Source organism: Eumetopias jubatus, unplaced genomic scaffold (genome assembly GCF_037043125.1).
Source record: "Eumetopias jubatus isolate StellerSeaLion01/CBP00866 unplaced genomic scaffold, mEumJub1_p1.0 scaffold_16, whole genome shotgun sequence".
Classification (NCBI taxonomy): Eukaryota; Metazoa; Chordata; class Mammalia; order Carnivora; family Otariidae; genus Eumetopias; species Eumetopias jubatus.
The window spans coordinates 71,940,005-71,959,519 of record NW_028274822.1 but is presented as its reverse complement, the minus strand read 5'-3'; the positions used below and the strand labels follow the sequence as shown (position 1 = coordinate 71,959,519).

Sequence of the window (19,515 nt, the reverse complement as noted above, 5' to 3'; positions counted from 1 at the left end):
TGCCTTCGGCTCAGGTCATGATCCTGGAGTCCCGGGATCGAGTCCCGCATCGGGCTCCCTGCTCGGCGAGGGGCCTGCTTCTCCCTCTAACCCTCCCCACTCTCATGTACTCTCTCTCTCTCTCTCATTCTCACTCTCTCAAAATAAATAAATAAATCTTTAAAAAAAAAAAGGTTATTTACTATAGCATTATTCTTAGAGCAAAAACTAACAAACATCGTAAATGTCCATTAGTAAGGGGTTAATTCAAAAAAACCTTATATATCGGGGCGCCTGGATGGCTCAGCCGGTTAAGCGTCCAACTCTTGATTTTGGCTTAGGTCTTGGTCTCCAGGTAGTGGGATCGAGCCCCATGTCAGGCTCCCTACTCAGTGGGGAGTCTGCTTCTCTCCCTCTGCCCCTTCCCCCACCCGCAAGCGAGCATGAGCTCTCTCTCTCAAATAAATCATTAAAAAAAATCTTACATGGCTATAAAAAGGAATAAGGACCTTTACATTCCGACAGAAGGATGTCTAAGACACATTGCTAAGTATAAAAAGCCAGTTGAAAGCAATATGTTGTGAATCACAATACAAAAAAATAAAGGGAGGGGCGCCTGGCTGGTTAAGCAAACAACTCTTGGTTTTGGCTCAGGTCCTGATCTCAGGCTCCATGCTCAGTGCAAAGTCTACTTGAGATTCTCTCTCCCTCTCCCTCTGCGCGTCTCACTCATGCTCTCTCTGTCTCTCTCTAGCTAAAATAAATCAATCTTTAAAAAAAAGAAAAAAGAAAAAAAGTGAAAAGAATATATAGACACTATATACAATATGATTACAAAGTAAAGCCATGCCTACTCTATGACCCAGCAATTCAAATCAGACTCTACCCCCCAGAGACATCTGCCAATTGACCAAGGAGACAACTCCAAGTATGTTCACTGAGCCTTGCTTGCAGGCGCAAAAACTGGAAACAGTAAGTGTCTGTTAACAGGGGAAGGAATTAATGAACCATGGTATTTCTACTAGAGACCTGGAACTTCTGCAGCAGCTGGAAAAAGGAAGGGCACAGAGAGTTCATCAGGGCACTAACAGTCCAGGGATGGTAGACAGAGAGTGTAAGAAACAGCCAACTACGGAAAAGCCTGCTCTGACCTTTGCTCATCAGGAGAGCCCCCAAGCAGACGTGTAGAGGATGGCAAGGAGAGCAAGGTAGGAGGCAAGGGGACCAGAAGGTCTCAGGCAATTAGTGGGGTATGAACCCAGGAAGGATGGGTCCATCTTCCCAAAAAAGAAAGAAATGCAGGTGAGAGTATGTGAGGAGAGCAACAGATACATTGGTTTTGGCAAGAGAATTGAAAATTCAGGAAAGTCATTTTCTTTTGCTAGGGATTCCAGATGTCTTTGAAGTTCAAACTCACTGTCCTCCCTCCTTCTATATCACAGACAAAAAATTAAACCCATCTGGGAAAAGTTAACCCAACTCTCCCTTTGATCCCCATTCAATCCTGACCTTAGCCTATCTTCCTCACCTTTGCTCTAACGTTTCCCCCCATTGTACAGATAAGGATGGTGAGGCTCAGAGAAGTAGCATCACTTGCCTGATACAGTTAGACAGGGACAGACCTAGGACTTGAACCCATGTCTTTCTAACTACAAAACCCACACCCTTCTCCAGGTCCAGCCACAAACCTAAACTTTCACCCTTACTTTCTTCCTACTCAAGCATTTTTTTTAAAGATTTTATTTAATTATTTGAGAGAGAGCATGAGTGGGGGGAGGGGCAGAGGACCAGGAAGAAGCAACAGACTCCTAACACCGGACTCGATCCCTGGACCCCAGGATATGACCTGAGCCTAAGGCAGATGCTTAACCGACGAAGCCACCCAGGCACCCCTACTCAAGCATTTTTTTTTTATTTAAAGATTTTATTTATTTATTTGAGATAGAGAGCATGAGAGGAGGGAGAATCAGAGGGAGAAGCAGGCTTCCCCCTGAGCAGGGAGCCCGATGTGGGACGCGATCCCAGGACTCCAGGATCATGACCTGAGCCGAAGGCAGTCGCTTAACGAACTGAGCCACCCAGGCGCTCTCAGGCATTTTTAATCTCTCTCTCTACCAGTTCCTCTCACACTCATCTCAAACAGGAACAAACCTCCCTTAGGCTCCAGTCCCATTCTGTTTGCTAACTAATTTTATCACCCTCCTAACACCACATCGTTTCTCAATGGCAAGTAAAGAACATAGGTTTAAAGTCTGCAAAGCTGTAGGTTCAAATCCTGCTCTTCCAACTCTAGGCTTTATGACTGTGGACAAGTTTATCAATCAATTGATTCTGTAAAAGGTAAGAATAAAAATACTCTCATAGGATTATTTTGTAATAATCTGTAAAATGGAGGTCAGAATAAAAATACTTTCATAGGATTATTTTGAAATTTAAATAAGAGAGTCCCAATGCTCCACCCAACAAAAAGAAAATACACATTCTTCTAAAATGCATATAAAACATACTCTCCAAGATAGAACATAAGCTAGGAGCGAGAAAGCCCCTCAGTGAATGTAAAAGTGCACAAATCATACAAAGTATGTTCTCCAACAACAATGTACTGAAGTTAGGAACTCAAAAACAAAGAAATATAGTAAATTCCCATTTAAATGGAAATTAAACACCACACTCCTAAAAAACCAAAGGGACAAAGAAAAAAACTGGTAAGAAAAATTAGAAAATACTTTGAAATGAATGAAATGAAAAAAAAAAAAAAAAACTAAAACTTATGGGATTCAGCCTGAGCATTACTTAAGGAAATTTACAGCTGTAAAAGTATAAGTGACAAATTTTTGGTCAGGGCACCTGGGTGCCTCAGTTGGTTGGGCGGCTGCCTTAGGCTCAGGTCATGATCCCGGAGTCCCGGGATTGAGTCCCGCATCAGGCTCCCTGCTCGGCAGGGAATCTGCTTCTCCCTCTGACCCTACCCCCTCTTGTGCTCTCTCTCTCTCTCTCTGTGTCAAATAAATAAATAAAATCTTTTAAAAAAAATTTTTTTGGTCAATTACCCAACTTTCTTAAAACACTGGAAAAGAGAAGCAAATAAAATCTAAAACAAGCTGAGGGAAAAGATAAAAGTCAGAGCAGAAACAAATGAAATGGAGAACAGAAAGATAAGAAAATCAATCAAATCAAAAGCTGGTTCTATTTTTTTTTTTTTATGATTTTGTTTTTAAGTAATCTCTACACCCAACATGGGGCTTGAACTCACAACCCAAAGATCAAGAGTCACAGGCTCAAAAAAGAGAGTCACGGGCGCCTGGGTGGCTCAGTTGGTTAAGCGACTGCCTTAGGCTCAGGTCATGATCCTGGAGTCTTGGGATCCAGTCCCGCATCGGGCTCCCTGCTCAGAGGGGAGTCTGCTTCTCCCTCTGACCCTCTTCCCTCTCGTGCTATCTCTTATTCTCTCTCTCAAATAAATAAATAAAATCTTTAAAAAAAAAAAAAGTCACATGCTCTACTGACTGAGCCACCAGGCACCCTAGAAAGCTGGTTTTGAAAAGATCAACAAATTGATAAAAAAAAAAAAAATAGCTGGATAGACTGACAAAGGGAGTGTCAAAGAGGAGCAATTACTACTAACCTTACAGAAAGAAAAAGAATTTTAAAAAGAGTACTGTGGGGGCACCTGGGTGGCTCAGTCAGTTAAGCATCCAACTCCTGATTTCAGCTCAGGTCATCATTTCAGGGTCCTGGGATCTACCCTGGCATCAGGCTCCTTGCTCAGCAGGGAGCCTGCTTCTCCCTCTCCCGCTCCCCCTGCTCATGCTCTCTCTCTCTCTCTCTGTGTGTCAAATAAATAAATAAAACCTTAAAAAAAAATGAAAGACCTATGTAAATGTTCACGGATTGGAATACTACTGTAAACATGGCAAAATGCACAAACTGCTGATTTACACAATCCCTGTCAAAATCCCAGCTGCCTTCTTTGCAGAAATTAACAAGCTCAAACTAAAATTCTTATGGAAATACACAGACCCAGAATAGCCAAAAATCATCTTGAAAATGAAGTACAAAGTTAGAGGACTTACATTCTGCAATTTCAAAACTTACTCCAAAGTTACCATCAAGACAGTATAGTACTCCCATTAAGGACAGACATATAGATGAATAGAGAAGAATGAAGAGACCAAAAATAAATCACATTTACAGTCAATTCATTTTCAAAAAGGGTGCCAAAACAATTCACTGGGAAAAGAACAGTCTTTTCAACAAAAGGCACTAGGACAAGAAGATATCCACATTCAAAATAATAGAGTTGAGGGGCGCCTGGGTGGCTCAGTCAGTTGGGCGTCTGCCTTCGGCTCAGGTCATAATCCCGGGGTCCTGGGACTGAGCCCCACATCAGGCTCCCTGTTCACCGGGGAGCCTGCTTCTCCCTCTACCTCTGTCCCTCCCTCCCTACTCCTGCGAGTGCTCACGTGCTCGCTCTCTCTCTCTCTCTCTCTCTCTCGCTGTCTCTCAAGTAAATAGTCTTTAAAAACAAAAAAACAAAAACCAAAAAAAACCCCAAAAACAAAAACAATAGAGTTAAAAACCTTACCTCATGCCCTATACAAAAATCAACTCAAACAGATCAAAGGCTAATAGTAATAGGAACCAGAACTATAAAACTCTGAGAAAAAAGAACAGTAATGACAGCTTTGCAATCTTGGGTTAAACAATGCTTTCTTAGATATAACATGAAAAGCACAAATGACAAGGGTGCCTAGGTGGCTTAGTCAGTGAAGCATCTCCTTCCTCTCAGGTAATGATTCCAGGGTCCTGAGATCGAGCCCCAAGTCAGGCTCGGCAGCGAGTCTGCTTCTCCTCTTCCTCTACTCCTCCCTTCTGCTCATGCTCTCTCTCTCTCAAGTAAATAAATAAAATCTTTAAAAATAAATAAAAACACAAGAAAAAATAGAGAAATCGGACATAAAGTTTAAAATTATTGTGTCAAACAAAATCATCAAGAAAGTGAAAAAGAGGGGCCCCGGGTGGCTCAATCAGTTAAGTATCTGCCTTCGGCTCAGGTCATGATCTCAGGTTCCTGGGATCCAGCCCTGCACCAGGCTCCCTGCTCAGCAGGAAGTCTATTTCTCCCTCTCCCTCTGTCCCTACCCCCCCCTTTGTACTCGCACTCTCTTAACAATAAATAAAATCTTAAAAAAAAAAAAAAAGGTTAAAAAGAACTCAAAGAATGGAAATAATATTGCAAAACATATATCTGATAGGGGATTTATATCTAAAATATATAAAGAATGCAAATCAATAACAAAAAGACAATCCAATTAAAAAATATCAAAGGTGGGGCACCTGGGTGGCTCAATCGTTGGGCATCTGCCTTCGGCTCAGGTCATGGTCCCGGGGTCCTGGGATCAAGCCCCACATCAGGCTCCCCGCTCCAGGGGAAGCCTGCTTCTCCCTCTCCCACTCCCCCTGCTTGTGTTCCCTCTCTTGCTGTGTCTCTCTCTGTCAAATAAATAAAAATCTTTAAAAAAAAAAAAAATCACGGGCACCTGGGTGGCTCAGTTGGTTAAGCGACTGCCTTCGGCTCAGGTCATGATCCTGGAGTCCCAGGATCGAGTCCCACATCGGGCTCCCTGCTCAGCAGGGAGTCTGCTTCTCCCTCGGACCCTCCCGCCTCTCATGCTCTCTCTCTCTCTCAACTAAATAAATAAAATCTTAAAAAAAAAAAAAAATCAAAGGCTCTTGAATAGACATTTCCTCAAAGAAGATACAAAAATGGCCAATAAACACATAAAAAAGTGTTCAATTATCATTAGCTATCAGGAAAATGCAAATAAAAACCACAATGAGATATAATTTCACATCTACCAGGATGACTATCATTAAAAAGACACATACAAGTCATGGAGAAATTGGAACCTTCATATATTGATGGTGGGAATATAGAACGGTGTAGCTGCTGTGGAAAGTTTAGTGGTTCCTTAAAATATTAAACACAGAGACTTCCATGGAATAGCAGTAAGAAAAGTAAGAAGCGCAAAGGCAGTAAAATTAAGTATATCTATAAAAATCAGTCAAGGGATTCGTAAAATAAAAGGATGTAAAGGTATGACACCATATACCTAAAATGTGGTAGGAAAAAGACTAAAAGAATGGGATCAAACTTAAGCAACCATCAATTTTACATAGACTGCTAGATTAGTAAGATGTTATATACAAACCTAATGGTAACCACAAATCATTGTGGTTGTGTCAAATAAATAAATAAAACTAAAACTATTACTGGTTATAGTAATAGTTATCCAAATAACAAAGACGTAAGAATCCATTTTATTTCTAAAGACAGAAAGGAAACCACAAGAAGAGCAAGAAAAAATGGAACACAAGAGAACTACAAAAACAACCGTAAAAACCATAAAATAATAAAAAGGAAGTATATAATAATAGAAGCTTACCTCAAGAAGCAAGAAAAATCTCCTATAAACAATATAACCTCACACCCAAAGGAGCTAGAAAAAGAAAACAAATGAAGCCTAAAACAAGTAAAAAATGGCAATAAGTACATACCTACCAATAATTACTTAGAATGCAAATGGAGTTAACAATCAAAAGACATTATCTGATAAAATGGATAAAAAAGAAGACCCATCTATATTCTGCCTACAACAAACTCATTTCAGACCTCAAGACACATGCAGATAGAAAGTGAATGGATGGAGGGTTGCTGGGTGGCTCAATCGGTTCAGCGTCCGACTCTTTTTTTTTTTTAAGAGTTTATTTATTTGACATAGAGACAGCGAGAGAGGGAACACAAGCAGAGGGAGTGGGAGAGGGAGAAGCAGACTCCCCACTGACCAGGGAGCCCGATGCGGGGCTCGATCCCAGGACCCCGGGATCATGACCTGAGCCGAAAGCAGACGCTTAACCATCTGAGCCACCCAGGCGCTCTGTGTCCAACCCTTGACTCAGGTCAAGATCTGAGGATTGTGAGATCAAGCCCCATGTTGCCCTGAGCTCATACTTATACTCTCACTCTCTCTCTCCCCCAGCTGTCTCTCTCGCAAATAAATAAATAAAATCTTAAAAAAAAAAAGATATAACAATTCTAAATATTTATACACTGAACATGGGAGCACCCAAATACATAAAGCAGCTAAAAACAAACATAAAGGAAGTAATCAATAGTCATACTTAACAGTACACACTTACATCGATGGAAAGATCATTCCAAACAGAAAATCAACAAGAATAGCTTTTTTGGGGGGCACCTGGGTGGCTCAGTTGTTAAGCATCTGCCTTCGGCTCAGGTCATGATCCCAGGGTCCTGGGATCGAACCCCGCATCGGGCTCCCTGCTCAGCGGGAGGCCTGCTTCTCCCTCTCCTACTCCTCCTGCTTGTGTTCCCTCTCTCTCTCTGTCTCTCTCTGTCAAATAAATAAAATCTAGCTTTCTTTTTTTAATTTATTTATTTGTCAGAGAGAGAGAAAAAGAGAGCACAAGTAGGGGAAGCAGCAGGCAGAGAGAGATGCAGGCTCCCCCACTGAGCAAGGAGCCCAATGCAGGACTCGATCCCAGGACCCTGGGATCATGACCTAAGCCGAAGGCAGATGCTTAACCAACTGAGCCACCCAGGCGCCCCAAAGAATAGCTTTGAATGACACACTGGGCTACATGGATTTAACAGATGTATTCAGAACATTCCATCCTATGCAGCAAAAGCAGACTTAAGAGTTGGAAATACAGCAATACAGGCTGACCTCAAGAAGCAAGAAAAATCCAAACAATATAACCTTACACCTAAAGGAGCTAGAAAAGAAACAAATGAGGCCTAAAGCCAGGAGAAGGAAGGAAATAATAAAGATTAGAATAGAAATAAATGACATAAAAACTAAAAAAACAATAGAACAGATCAAGGAAACCAAGGGCTGGTTCTTTGAAAAACTAAGTAAAAAATGGGGCACCTGGGTGGCTCAGTTGGTTAAGCATCCGACTCTTGATTTCAGCTCAGGTCATGATCTCAGGTTTTGTGAGATCAAGCTCTGTGTCAGGTTCCATGCTGGGCTTGGAGCCTGCTTAAAACTCTCTCTCCCTCTCCCTCTACCCCTCCCCACCCCTGTCCCTCTCTAAAAAAAAGAAAACAAAATAAAATTGGTAAACCTGTAGCCAGATTTATCCAAAAGAAGAAAAAGGATACAAATAAATAAAATCATAAATGAGAGAAGAGAAATAACAACAAATACCATGGAAATACAAACAATTATAAGAGAATACTATGAAACACTGTACATCAACAAAATGGACAACCTAGAAGAAATGGATAAATTCATAGAAACATATAAATTACCAAAACTGAAGCAAGAAGAAATAAAAAGCTTGAACAGCCCAATAATCAGTGGAGAAATTGAATCAGTAATCAAAAATCTCCTAATAAACAAAAGTCCAAGACGAGATGGTTTCACAGGCCAACTTCTACCAAACATTTAAAGAAGGATTAGTATCTATTCTTCTCAAACTATTCCAAAAAACTGAAAAGGAAGGAAAGCCTCTAAATTCATTCTATGAGGTCAACATTACCCCGATACCAAAACCGGAAAAACACCACAAAAACAGAATTACAAGCCAATACCCCTGATGAATATAAATGTAAAAATCCTCAACAAAATACTAGCAAACCGAATCCAACAATACATTGAAATAATCACTCACCACGATCAAGTGCGATTTATTCCTGGGATGCAAGGGTGGCTCAATATTCGCAAATCAAGCAAGGTGATGCATCACATGAATAAAAGAAAGGATAAGAACCATACGATCATTTCAATAGATGCAAAAAAGCATGTGACGAAGTACATCTATTCATGATAAAAACCCTCAACAAAATAGGTTTGGGGCACCTGGGTGGCTCAGTTGTTAAGCATCTGCCTTCGGCTCAGGTCATGATCCCAGGGTCCTGCTCCCTGGGCCTCCCATCGGGCTCCCTGCTCCATGGGAAGCCTGCTTCTCCCTCTACCAGTCCCCCTGCTTGTGTTCCCTCTCTCACTATGTCTCTCTCTGTCAAATAAATAAAAAAAATCTTAAAAAAAAAAAATAGGTTTAGAAGGAACATACCTCAAAATAATAAAGGTCATACATGAAAACCCACAGCTAATATCATCCTAAATGGGCAAAAACTGAAAGCTTTTCCTCTACGGTCAGGAACAAGACAGGAATGTCCACTCTCACCACTTCTATTCAACATAGTATTGGAAGTCCTAGCCACAGCAATCAGACAGCAAAAAGAAATAAAAGGCATCCAGGGACGCCTGGGTGGCTCAGTCAGTTAAGTGTTGCCTTAAGCTCAGGTCATGATCCCAGGGTCCTGGGATGGAGTCCTGCATCGGGCTCCTTCCTCAGCGGGGTCTCCCTCTGCCTACCATTCTCCCTGCTTGTACTTGCATTCTGTCTCTCTCTCCCTCTCCCTCTTGACAAATAGATAAATAAAATCTTTAAAAAAGAAATAGATGGGTATTAAAGAGGGCACGTTCTGCATGGAGAACTGGGTGTTATGCACAAACAATGAATCATGGAACACTACATCAAAAACTAATGATGTAATGTATGGTGATTAACAAAACAATAAAAAATTTTTAAAGAAAAGAAATAAAAGGCATCCAAACTGGCAGGGAAGAAGTAAAACGTTTACTATTTCCAGGTGACATGATACTATATATAGAAAATCCAAAAAAACTAAATGATAAATTCAATAGTCACAGGATACATGATCAATGTACAGAAATCTGTTACATTTCTACACAAAAACTGAAGTAGCAAAGAAATTAAGGAATCAATCTCATTTACAATTGCACCAAAAACAAGAAGATACCTAGGAATAAACCTAACCAAAGAGGTTAAAGACCTATACTCTGCAAACTATGGAACACTGATGAAAGAAAATGAAGATGACACAAAGAAATGGAAAGACATTCCATGCTTATGGATTGGAAGGGCAAATATTGTTAAAATGTCTATACTACCCAAAGCAATCTACACCTTTAATGCAATCCCTATCAAAATACCAACAGCAGGGCGCCTGGGTGGCTCAGTTGGTTGAGCGACTGCCTTCGGCTCAGGTCATGATCCTGGAGTCCCAGGATCGAGTCCCGCATCAGGCTCCCTGCTCGGCGGGGAGTCTGCTTCTCCCTCTGACCCTCCCCCCTCTCATGCTCTCTCTCTCAAATAAATAAATAAATAAAATCTTTAAAAAAAAAAAAAATACCAACAGCAGTTTTCCCAGAGCTAGAACAAACAATCCTAAAAGTTGCATTCAACTACAAAAGACCCTGAAGAGCCAAAGCCATCTTAAATAATAAAAGCAAAGCTGGAGGCATCACAACAATGAAAAAAACCAACAAACCAAAAACGGACTCTTAACTACAGAACAAACTGATGGTGACCAGAGGAGAGGTGAGTGGGCGAATGAGTGAAATAGGTGATGAGGATTAGGGTACATTTATCCTTATAAGCACTGGGTAAGGTATACAATAGCTGAATCACTTTATTGTACACCTGAAACTAATATAACACTATGTTAACTATACTGAAATTAAAGTAATTTTTTAACATAGAATTACCATATTATCCAGCAATTCCATTCCTAGATATAAACAAAAAAAATTGAAAATAGGTACTCAAGCAGACACTTGTATGCAAATATTCATAGCATTAGTCACAATAGCCAAAACACAGAAATAATCCAAATGTCCATCAACAGAAGAATGGATAAACAAAATGTGATATATACATTCAGTGAAATACTACTATTCAACCATAAAAAAATAAAATTAATAATATAATACAAAATGATTGAACTTTAAAAATATTATGCTAAGAGGTGCCTGGGTGACTCAGTCAGTTAAGCATCTGCCTTCAGTTCATGTCCTGGGATTGAGCCCCACATTGGGCTCCCTGCTCAGCAGGGCATCTGCTTCTCCCTCTCCCTTCTTCTCTCTCTCTCTCACTCACACTCTCTCTCAAATAAATAAGTAAAATCTTTTTAAAAGTAAAATAAATAAGGGGCGCCTGGGTGGTTCAGTCATTAAGCGTCTGCCTTTGGCTCAGGTCATGATCCCAGGATCCTGGAATCGAATCCCACGTCAGGCTCCGGGCTCAGCGGGAAGCCTACTTCTCCCTCTCCCATTCCCCCAGCTTGTGTTCCCTCTCTCGCTGTCTCTCTGTCAAAAAACAAATTTAAAAAATCTTTAAAAAATAAATAAAATAAAATAAATAAGATAAATTATGCTAAGTCAAAGAAGCCAGACAGAAAAGCACAAATATTACAATTCCATTTATATAAAGTATCTAGAGTAGATAAATTCATAGACACAAAAAGTAGGTTAGAAATTACCAGAGGAATTCAATGGGGAAAAGACAGTTTCTTCAATAAATAGTGTTGGGAGAACTAGATAACCATATGTAGAAGAATGAAATTGGACTATCTTACACCATTCACAAAAATTAACTTGAAATGGATTAAAGACTTAAAAAGAACTGAAACTATTAACTCCTAGAAGAAAACACAGGGGAAAAGCTCCTTGACATGGATCTTAGGACAATTTTTTGGATATGACACCCAAAGTACAAGCAACAGGGACACCTGGGTGGCTCAGTCAGTAGGGCATCAGATTCTTGATCTCAGGGTCATGAGTTCAAGCCCCACATTGGCCATGGAGCCTACTTAAAAAAAAAGCAACAGAAGCAAAAATTAATAAGGGGGATTATGTCACACTAAAAAGCTTCTGTGTAGCAAAAGAAACCATCAACAAAATGAGAAGGCAATCTAAGAATTGGAAGAAAATATTTGCAAATCATGTATCTGAGAAGGGGTCAATACCCAAAATATAGAAAAATTCTCACAACTCAAGAGCAAAATGTAAACAATCTAAGAAATGGGCGGAGGAACTGAAGAGACATTTTTCTAAAGAAGACATCCAAATGGGGTGACTGGGTGGCTCAGTTGGTTAAGCGTCTGCCTTCGACTTGGGTCATGATCCCAGAGTCCTGGGATCGCGCCCCACGTTGGGGGGGGAAAAATCCCTGCTCAGCGGGGAGTCTGCTTCTCCCTCTCCCCCTACTCCTTCCCCTGCTTGTGTACTTGCTCTCACTCTCAAATAAATAAATAAAATCTTTAAAAATAAATACATAAATAAAAACAAAAGTGACAAAAGAAAAAAAAGAGAAATTGGACATAATTAAAGTTTAAAATTACTGTGTCAAACAACATCATCAAGAAAGTGAAAAAGAGGGGCGCCTGGGTGGCTCAGTCGTTAAGCGTCTGCCTTCAGCTCAAGTCATGATCCCAGGGTCCTGGGATGGAGCGCCACATCAGGCTCCCTGCTCAGCGGGAAGCCTGCTTCTCCCTCTCCCTCTCCCCCTGCTTCTGTTCCCTCTCTCGCTGTGTCTCTCTCTGTCAAATGAATAAATAAAATCTTTAAATTAAAAAAAAAGTGAAAAAGAGGGGCGGCTCGGTGGCTTAGCTGGTTAAGCATCTGCCTTCCGTTCAGGTCATGTCCCGGGATTGAGCCCCACCACTAGGCTACCTGCTCAGTGGGGAGTCTGCTTCTCCCTCTGCCCCTCCCGCTGCTTGTGCTCTCTCGCACAAGCTTTATCTCTTACAAAAATAAATAAAACCTTAAAAAAAAAAAAGGGCGAGATTTGCTAAGTGTTGGCCAGGAAGTGGAGTAAAAGGTACCCTGGTGCACTGCTGGCAGGAATGTAAATTGGTGTAGCCATTATGGAATGCAGAATGGAGATTCCTCCAAAAATTAAAAACAGAATTGCCGTATGATCCAGCAATTCCACTTCTGGGTATTTATCCAAAGATAACAAAACACTAACTTGAAAAGATATATGTACCCCCATGTTCACTGCATAACTGTTTACAATAGCCAACACACAGAAGTAACCTAAATGTCCAACAACGGATGGACAAAGAAAATATGGAATATGTATATATATATATATATATATGTATTTGTATATATACACACACACTCTCTCTCAATGGAATATATTCAGCCATTAAAAAAAAAAAACATGAAATCTTGCCATTATGACAATACAGATGGAGAAGGCATTATAAATGAAATAAGTCAAGAAAAGACAAATAGTGTATAATTTCACTTATATGTCTTATATGTGGAATCTAAAAAACCTAAACTCGGGACGCCTGGGTGGCTCAATGGGCTAAGCAGCTGCCTTCGGCTCAGGTCATGATCCCAGGGTCCTGGGATCGAGTCCAGCATTGGGCTCCCTGCTCAGCCGGGAGTCTGCTTCTCCCTCTGCCTGCCATGCCCCCTGCCTGTGTGCACACTCTCTCTCTCTCTCTCTCTCTGTCTGGCAAATAAACAGTCTTTTTTTAAAAATTAATTAATTAATTTAAAAAATAATAAAAAGGGGCGCCTGGGTGGCTCAGTCGTTAAGCGTCTGCCTTCAGCTTGGGTCATGATCCCAGGGTCCTGGGATCAAGCCCCGCATCGGGCTCCCTGCTCTGTGGAAAGCCTGCTTCTCCCTCTCCCTCTCCCCCTGCTTCTGTTCGCTCTCTCGCTGTGTCTCTCTCTGTCAAATAAACAAGTAAAATCTTTAAAAAATAATAAAAAAATAAATAAAAATAAAAAATAAAAAACCTAAACTCATATAAATAGAGAGTGATGGTTATCAGGGCCTGAGAGTGGGAAAATGGGGAGATGTTTGTTATAGGGTGCAAACTTCCAAGTACAAGAAAATAAGTTCTGGTGACCTAACATACAGTGTGGTGATTTTAGTTAGTAATACTGTATCAGGTACTTGAAAGCTGCTAAGAGCATAGATCTTAAATGTTCTTTTTTTTAATACTTTTTTTTAAAGGTTTTATTTTTATTTATTTGCCAGAGAAAGAGCACAAGCAGGGGGAGTGGCAGGCAGGAGAGAGAGAAGCAGACTCTCCACTGAGCAAGGAGCCCAATGTGGTGCTCAATCCCAGGACCCTGGGATCATGACCTGAGCCAAAGGCAGACGCTTAACCAACTGAGACACCCAAGTACCCCTTAAATGTTCTCACCACAAAAAAGAAATGGTAATTATGGGATGTGATGAGTGTTAATTAACACTATGGTAGTAATCATTTTGCAATATATAACTGTATCAAATTAATACACTATACACCTTAAATTTATAGTGCTGTATGTCGATTATATATAAAGCTTGGGTGGGGGGCAGGGAGAGGACAATTACCAGAGGAAAAATTTTAATAGATAATGGAGATAGTTGCACAACATTTTGTAAATGTAGTTAATGCCACTGAACTTAATGGTTTACTTAATGGTTACAGTGACAAAACTTTTTGTTATATAGATTTTCCCACAATAAAAATAAGTAAACATGGGGCGCCTAGCTGGCTCAGTCAGTAGAGCATGCAACTCTTGACCTCAGGGTCATGAGTTCAAATCCCACAAAGGGCACACAGCTTACTTAAAGAAATGAGGGGCACCTGGCTGGCTCAGTCAGAAGAGAGTGCAACTCGATCTTGGGGTCGTGAGTTTGAGCCTCATGTGGAGTACAGAGATCATTTAAATAAATAAAACTTTAAACAATAAGTAAACACTTAAAGAATACTCAAAAATACATTTTTTTAAAGATTTTAAGTAATCTCTACATCCAATGTGGGGCTCAAACCCACAATCCCAAGATCAAAAGTTGCATGCTCTACCAATGGAGCCAGTCAGGCACCCCAGGAATACATTTTTTAAAATGCCAAGACTTATATACTGAAAATGACAAAACATCACTGAAAGAAACTGAAGAATACCTAAATAAATGGAAAGACATCCCATGTTCATGGATCAGAAGACTTAGTATTATTAACATGTCAAAACTCGGGGTGCCTGGGTGGCTCAGTCAGTTGGGCATCCTACTCTTGGTTTCAGCTCAGGTCGTGATCTCAGGGTTATGGGATCAAGCCCCACGTTGGGCTCCATGGTCAGTGCAGAGTTTGGTTGTCCCTCTCCCTCTGATCCTCCCCCACGCGCTCTTTTATTTTACTTTTTTTATTTTATTATATTTATTATAAATAAATCTTAAAAAAAAAAGATATCAATACTCCCCAAACTGATCTATAGATTCAACGTAATCCCTAATAAAATCCAAGCTGCCTTCTTTTCAGGAACTGATAAGCTCATCCTAAAATTCATAAGGAAATGTAAGGGACTCAGAATAGTCAAAACAATCTTGAAAAAGAGGAACAAATCAGGACTCACACTCTGGATTTCAAAACTCACTACAAAGCTACAGCAATCAAGATTTTGTGTTACTTGCATAAAAGGACAGACACACAGACCAAGAGAATGGAATTTAAAAGTCTAGAAATAAACCCTCGGGGCGCCTGGGTGGCTCAGTTGTTAAGCGTCTGCCTTCGGCTCGGGTCATGGTCCCAGGGTCCCAGGATCTAGCCCCGCATCGGGCTCGCCGCTTGGCGGGAAGCCTACTTCTCCCTCTCCCACTCCCCCTGCTTGTGTGCCCTCTCTTGCTGTGTCTCTCTGTCAAATAAATAAAATCTTTAAGAAAAAAAAAGGAAAAAGAAATGAACCCTCACATTTATGGCCAAATGATTTTTGACAAGGGTGCCAAGACCATTCAACAGAGAAAGAAGAGTCTCTTCAGGGGGCACCTGGGTGACTCAGTCGGTTAAGTGTCTGCCTGCAGCTCAGGTCATGGTCCCAAGGGTCCTGGGGTTGAGCCCTGAATTGGGTTCCCCGCTCGGCAGTGAGTCTGTTCCTGCCTCTCTCCCTCTGCCTCCTCCCTCATGCTCTCTCAAATAAATAAAATCTTTAATAAAAAAAAAAGTCTCTTCAAGAAAGTGCTCACCTAGGATATTCACATACAAAAGAATGAATTGGGACCCCTACCTCATACCATATACAAAAAGCAACACAAAACAATCAATGTAAGGGCTAAACCTATAAAACATTTAGAAAAAAACAGGTGTGAGGGCGCCTGGGTGGCTCAGTTGGTTAAGCAACTGCCTTTGGCTCAGGTCATGATCCTGGAGTCCTGAGATCAAGTCCCACATCGGGCTCCCTGCTCAGCAGGGAGTCTGCTTCTCCCTCTGACCCTCTTCCCTCTCGTGCTCTCTATCTCTCATTCTCTCTCTCTCAAATAAATAAAATCTTTAAAAAAAAAATGATAAATTATTAAAAAAAAACAAACAGGTGTGAATCAGTAATAATAACAGATCCTATTTATTGAGCATTATCCACTTTCAAAGTGATGCAGCCCACTTCACCCTTTCTCACCATATCTGTTTCCTGTTCACCATATATAAGCCCTAAGCCTATCTTAAAACAATGGTTTAAGTGAGTAAAAAATAGCTTCAAATACTTCTTTTTTTAAGAGAATTTAAGATTTTATTTATTTGACAGAGAGATAGTGAGAGCAGGAACACAAGCAGAGGGAGCAGGAGAGGGAGAAGCAGGCTTCCCGCCAAGCAGGGAGCCAGATGTGGGGCTCGATCCCAGGACCCTGGGATCATGACCTGAGCTAAAGGCAGACATTTAACGACTGCGCCACCCAGGCGCCCCTCAAATATTTACTTCTAAATTTAAATTCGTACCTATGAAAATTCCTATATTATTTCTCCACTTTTTACAGTTTCTTTTTCGGGTCATCAAAGTTGGACATGAAATAAAGAGTGAGTGATAAGGTACATATAATACATTAGTCATTCATTTTTTTAATATCAAAACGCTATTTCAAACATACCTATAGCAAAGCCTTTCTCCTGGAATCAGGACGTGTCATAGAGGATGAATGTATTTAAATTGCAAGGCTGGCTATTTTGAGATAATAAATAACAGTCAACAAATAACCTTCCCTATTCTGAAACTAAAATGGATGTTCTAAAGCTGCTACAGCAGGGATTAAGTGGTGGTTTCTATGATTAGTCCATTAACTGTTTGCAAGTTTGCATGTATCAGCATTTTCCTAGGGAAAGGATCTACTGCTCTCTTCAGATGCTCCCATGGACAGAACATTACAGATGCCCAATTAATATTTGTTGGAAGAATAAATGAAGGGGGATCCACAGCAGGTAAGAGTCAGTAAACTCCCCAAAACTGCTTCTTTCGTTCCATCTTTCATCACCTTCAAACTCCAGAATGAATCCAGAAGTGTCTTAAGCTTTCTGCTACAAGAGCTTCCTCTATTTTTGTGAACAATTATAATTTTACATGATGTAACAAAGGGTCTTACCAAGATTGGGGAATCCATCCTGAAGGGCCCATAACCGAGCCCAAGGGGCAGGGACAGGCTCCTCGGGTTCCTGGTCCTCAGGAATAGAACAGAGTTCCTGGGTGGACACTGTGTCTAAGGAGTTCAGTGTCCCCGAGCTGGAGTGAGAGGACTGGCTGGATGTGGGTGCTGTGCTGGTGGAGCTGGACGTGACTGGAGAGTGTGAGGAGCTGTGTGTCTGGGAGGAGGTGCCTTGAGACTGCGAGAAGCCACCTTGGGACTGGGGACAGGAGCCACTGCCATGGGACTGCTGACGCTCCCCATCCGTCTCTCGAGACATCACGACCTCAAAAATAAGAGTCCAATAATAAGGTTATGTTTCAAGAAACAAGACTTGTAAGACTTGAAGTTTAAGAGTGAAGAATGGGCAGGGGCGCCTGGGTGGCTCAGTTGGTTAAGCGTCCGACTCTTGATTTCAGCTCGGGTCATGATCTCAGGGTCATTAAGATGAGGCCTGTGGCATCCCGATCTGTGCTAGGTGTGGAGCCTGCTTGAGATTCTCTCTCTCCCTCTCCCTCTGCCCCTTCACTCCACCCACCTCCCCCCAACTCCTCCCCCCACCCCCGCAAGAGGGCAATCTCTCTCTCCTAAAAAATAAAAATAAAAAAGTAAAGAATAAGCATATTTACATCAGGAAAACAAAAAAATCCAGAGCAAGCATGTTCTGCAAAAGTTAAAATTCTAAGTCTAGATTGATCTATAGTTCCTCTGGGTTGAGTTTTTCATCATATCACTTTCACCGGATCAGTTTTTTGTATGACAGCCACAAACCACAGGAAAAAGAAAGAAAAAAATTCTACAAAGGTTATAAATAAGTTAAAAGAAATGAACTAATCTGGGGGTGGGAAGGAAGACTTCATAACAGCTTACATTCATCTAATTTTTTAAAAATTAGAAATGTGGGGCTCCTGGGTGGCTTGGTTAAGCACCTGCCTTCAGCTTGGGTCATGATCCCGGGGTTCTGGGACTGAACCCCATGTCGAGCTCCCTGCTCCGTGGGGAGTCTGCTTCTCCCTCTCCCTCTGCCTGCTGCTCCCCCTGCTTGTGCTTGCTCGTGCTCTCTATCAAATAAATACATAAATAAAATAAAATAAAACTTAGAAATGAGGGGTGCCTGGGTGGCTAGGTCAGTTAAGCGTCTGCCTTCGGCTCAGCACTCTCGCTCTGTTGCTCTCCCTGTTTGCTCTCTGTCAAATACAGAAATAAATAAAATCTTAAAAAAAATTAAAATTAGAAATGAAACTTAAAAGGTATTCATTAATACAATCAACACTACACTTAAATTTCATGTTTTAGAAGAAAGGGAAAGGGTCATGTGGCTTGGGATAGAAGATGGGCAAAGAAACTATAAACTAATTCACTGCACCACACCAGGGGTGACCATTTACATAAAATGTCACAGATACCCCTCCTCCCCCAAGCCTGCCCCAGGACGGTGAAGACCACATCCTGTTTGTTCACTCTAGATTCCCTGACTCCTAACTAAGGGCCAGGCTATTAATGAAGCAGAACACAAAGAAGACTGCTCTAAACAACTCCACCTAGCCCTTTGTGATGCTGAGTAAGTATAAGGGCTCACCTTTCATCCTAAATGGCCCTCCAGCCCAACAGAATCCTACAGAAACAACTGAGTCACAGGAGACCATAACAGGTTCCCACCCTCACTTTATAGAGTTAATTTGATAGACAGTTAAACTCTGACAACAGAAACTACAGGAAAGTCAAAGTAACTGTCAATCCCTAACTTTAAATCCCTAACATGATTTTTTATAAGAGTGGGGAGGGGAGTGCATTCTCCCTTCTCTCCAGATACACATACTCAGGCTCTTCCTCCAGGAGAACACAGTAAACATTACTCACACTGACTGTATTTATATAGCTTTCCAGATACAAAGATCCTGATGACTTTTTCTTAAACCACACCAGGGAGGTGATGCCGGAGCTGAGTGTGCCACTCCAGGACCTGCAGCTCTAATACTACATTAGTCAAGGCTGCAACCTCTAATAGCTTTCTGAGCAACACTTCTCCACCCTGACAATGGACAAAAGACTGTCAAGAAGTGGCTGCTATCCTCGTTTATTGTTAAGGGTCCAGCAGACTGAAACCACATTAGCCTCAACCACGAGGAGGATAAAGTATATGAAAAGATTAGAGGCAGTCAAAACCACGATTTTAGGGCAAACAAGTCTGGAGTCAGATGCCTGAGTCAAATCTTTGCATGACCTTCAGGTAGACCACCACCTCAT

General features: G+C 41.2%; 1 protein-coding gene across 2 annotated transcripts in view; it reads right to left on the bottom strand.

The window, feature by feature from the left end:
- The window catches only part of CHEK2 (checkpoint kinase 2), a 50,622-nt gene that overhangs the window by 30,391 nt on the left and 716 nt on the right, over window positions 1-19,515 (bottom strand). For both annotated transcript variants that reach the window (XM_028124749.1, XM_028124750.2), the window contains exon 2: window positions 17,230-17,554. In XM_028124749.1, the coding sequence (XP_027980550.1) occupies window positions 17,230-17,548 (319 nt within the window). In that variant the 5' untranslated portion in view covers window positions 17,549-17,554. The remainder of the gene's footprint in view (window positions 1-17,229; window positions 17,555-19,515) is intronic.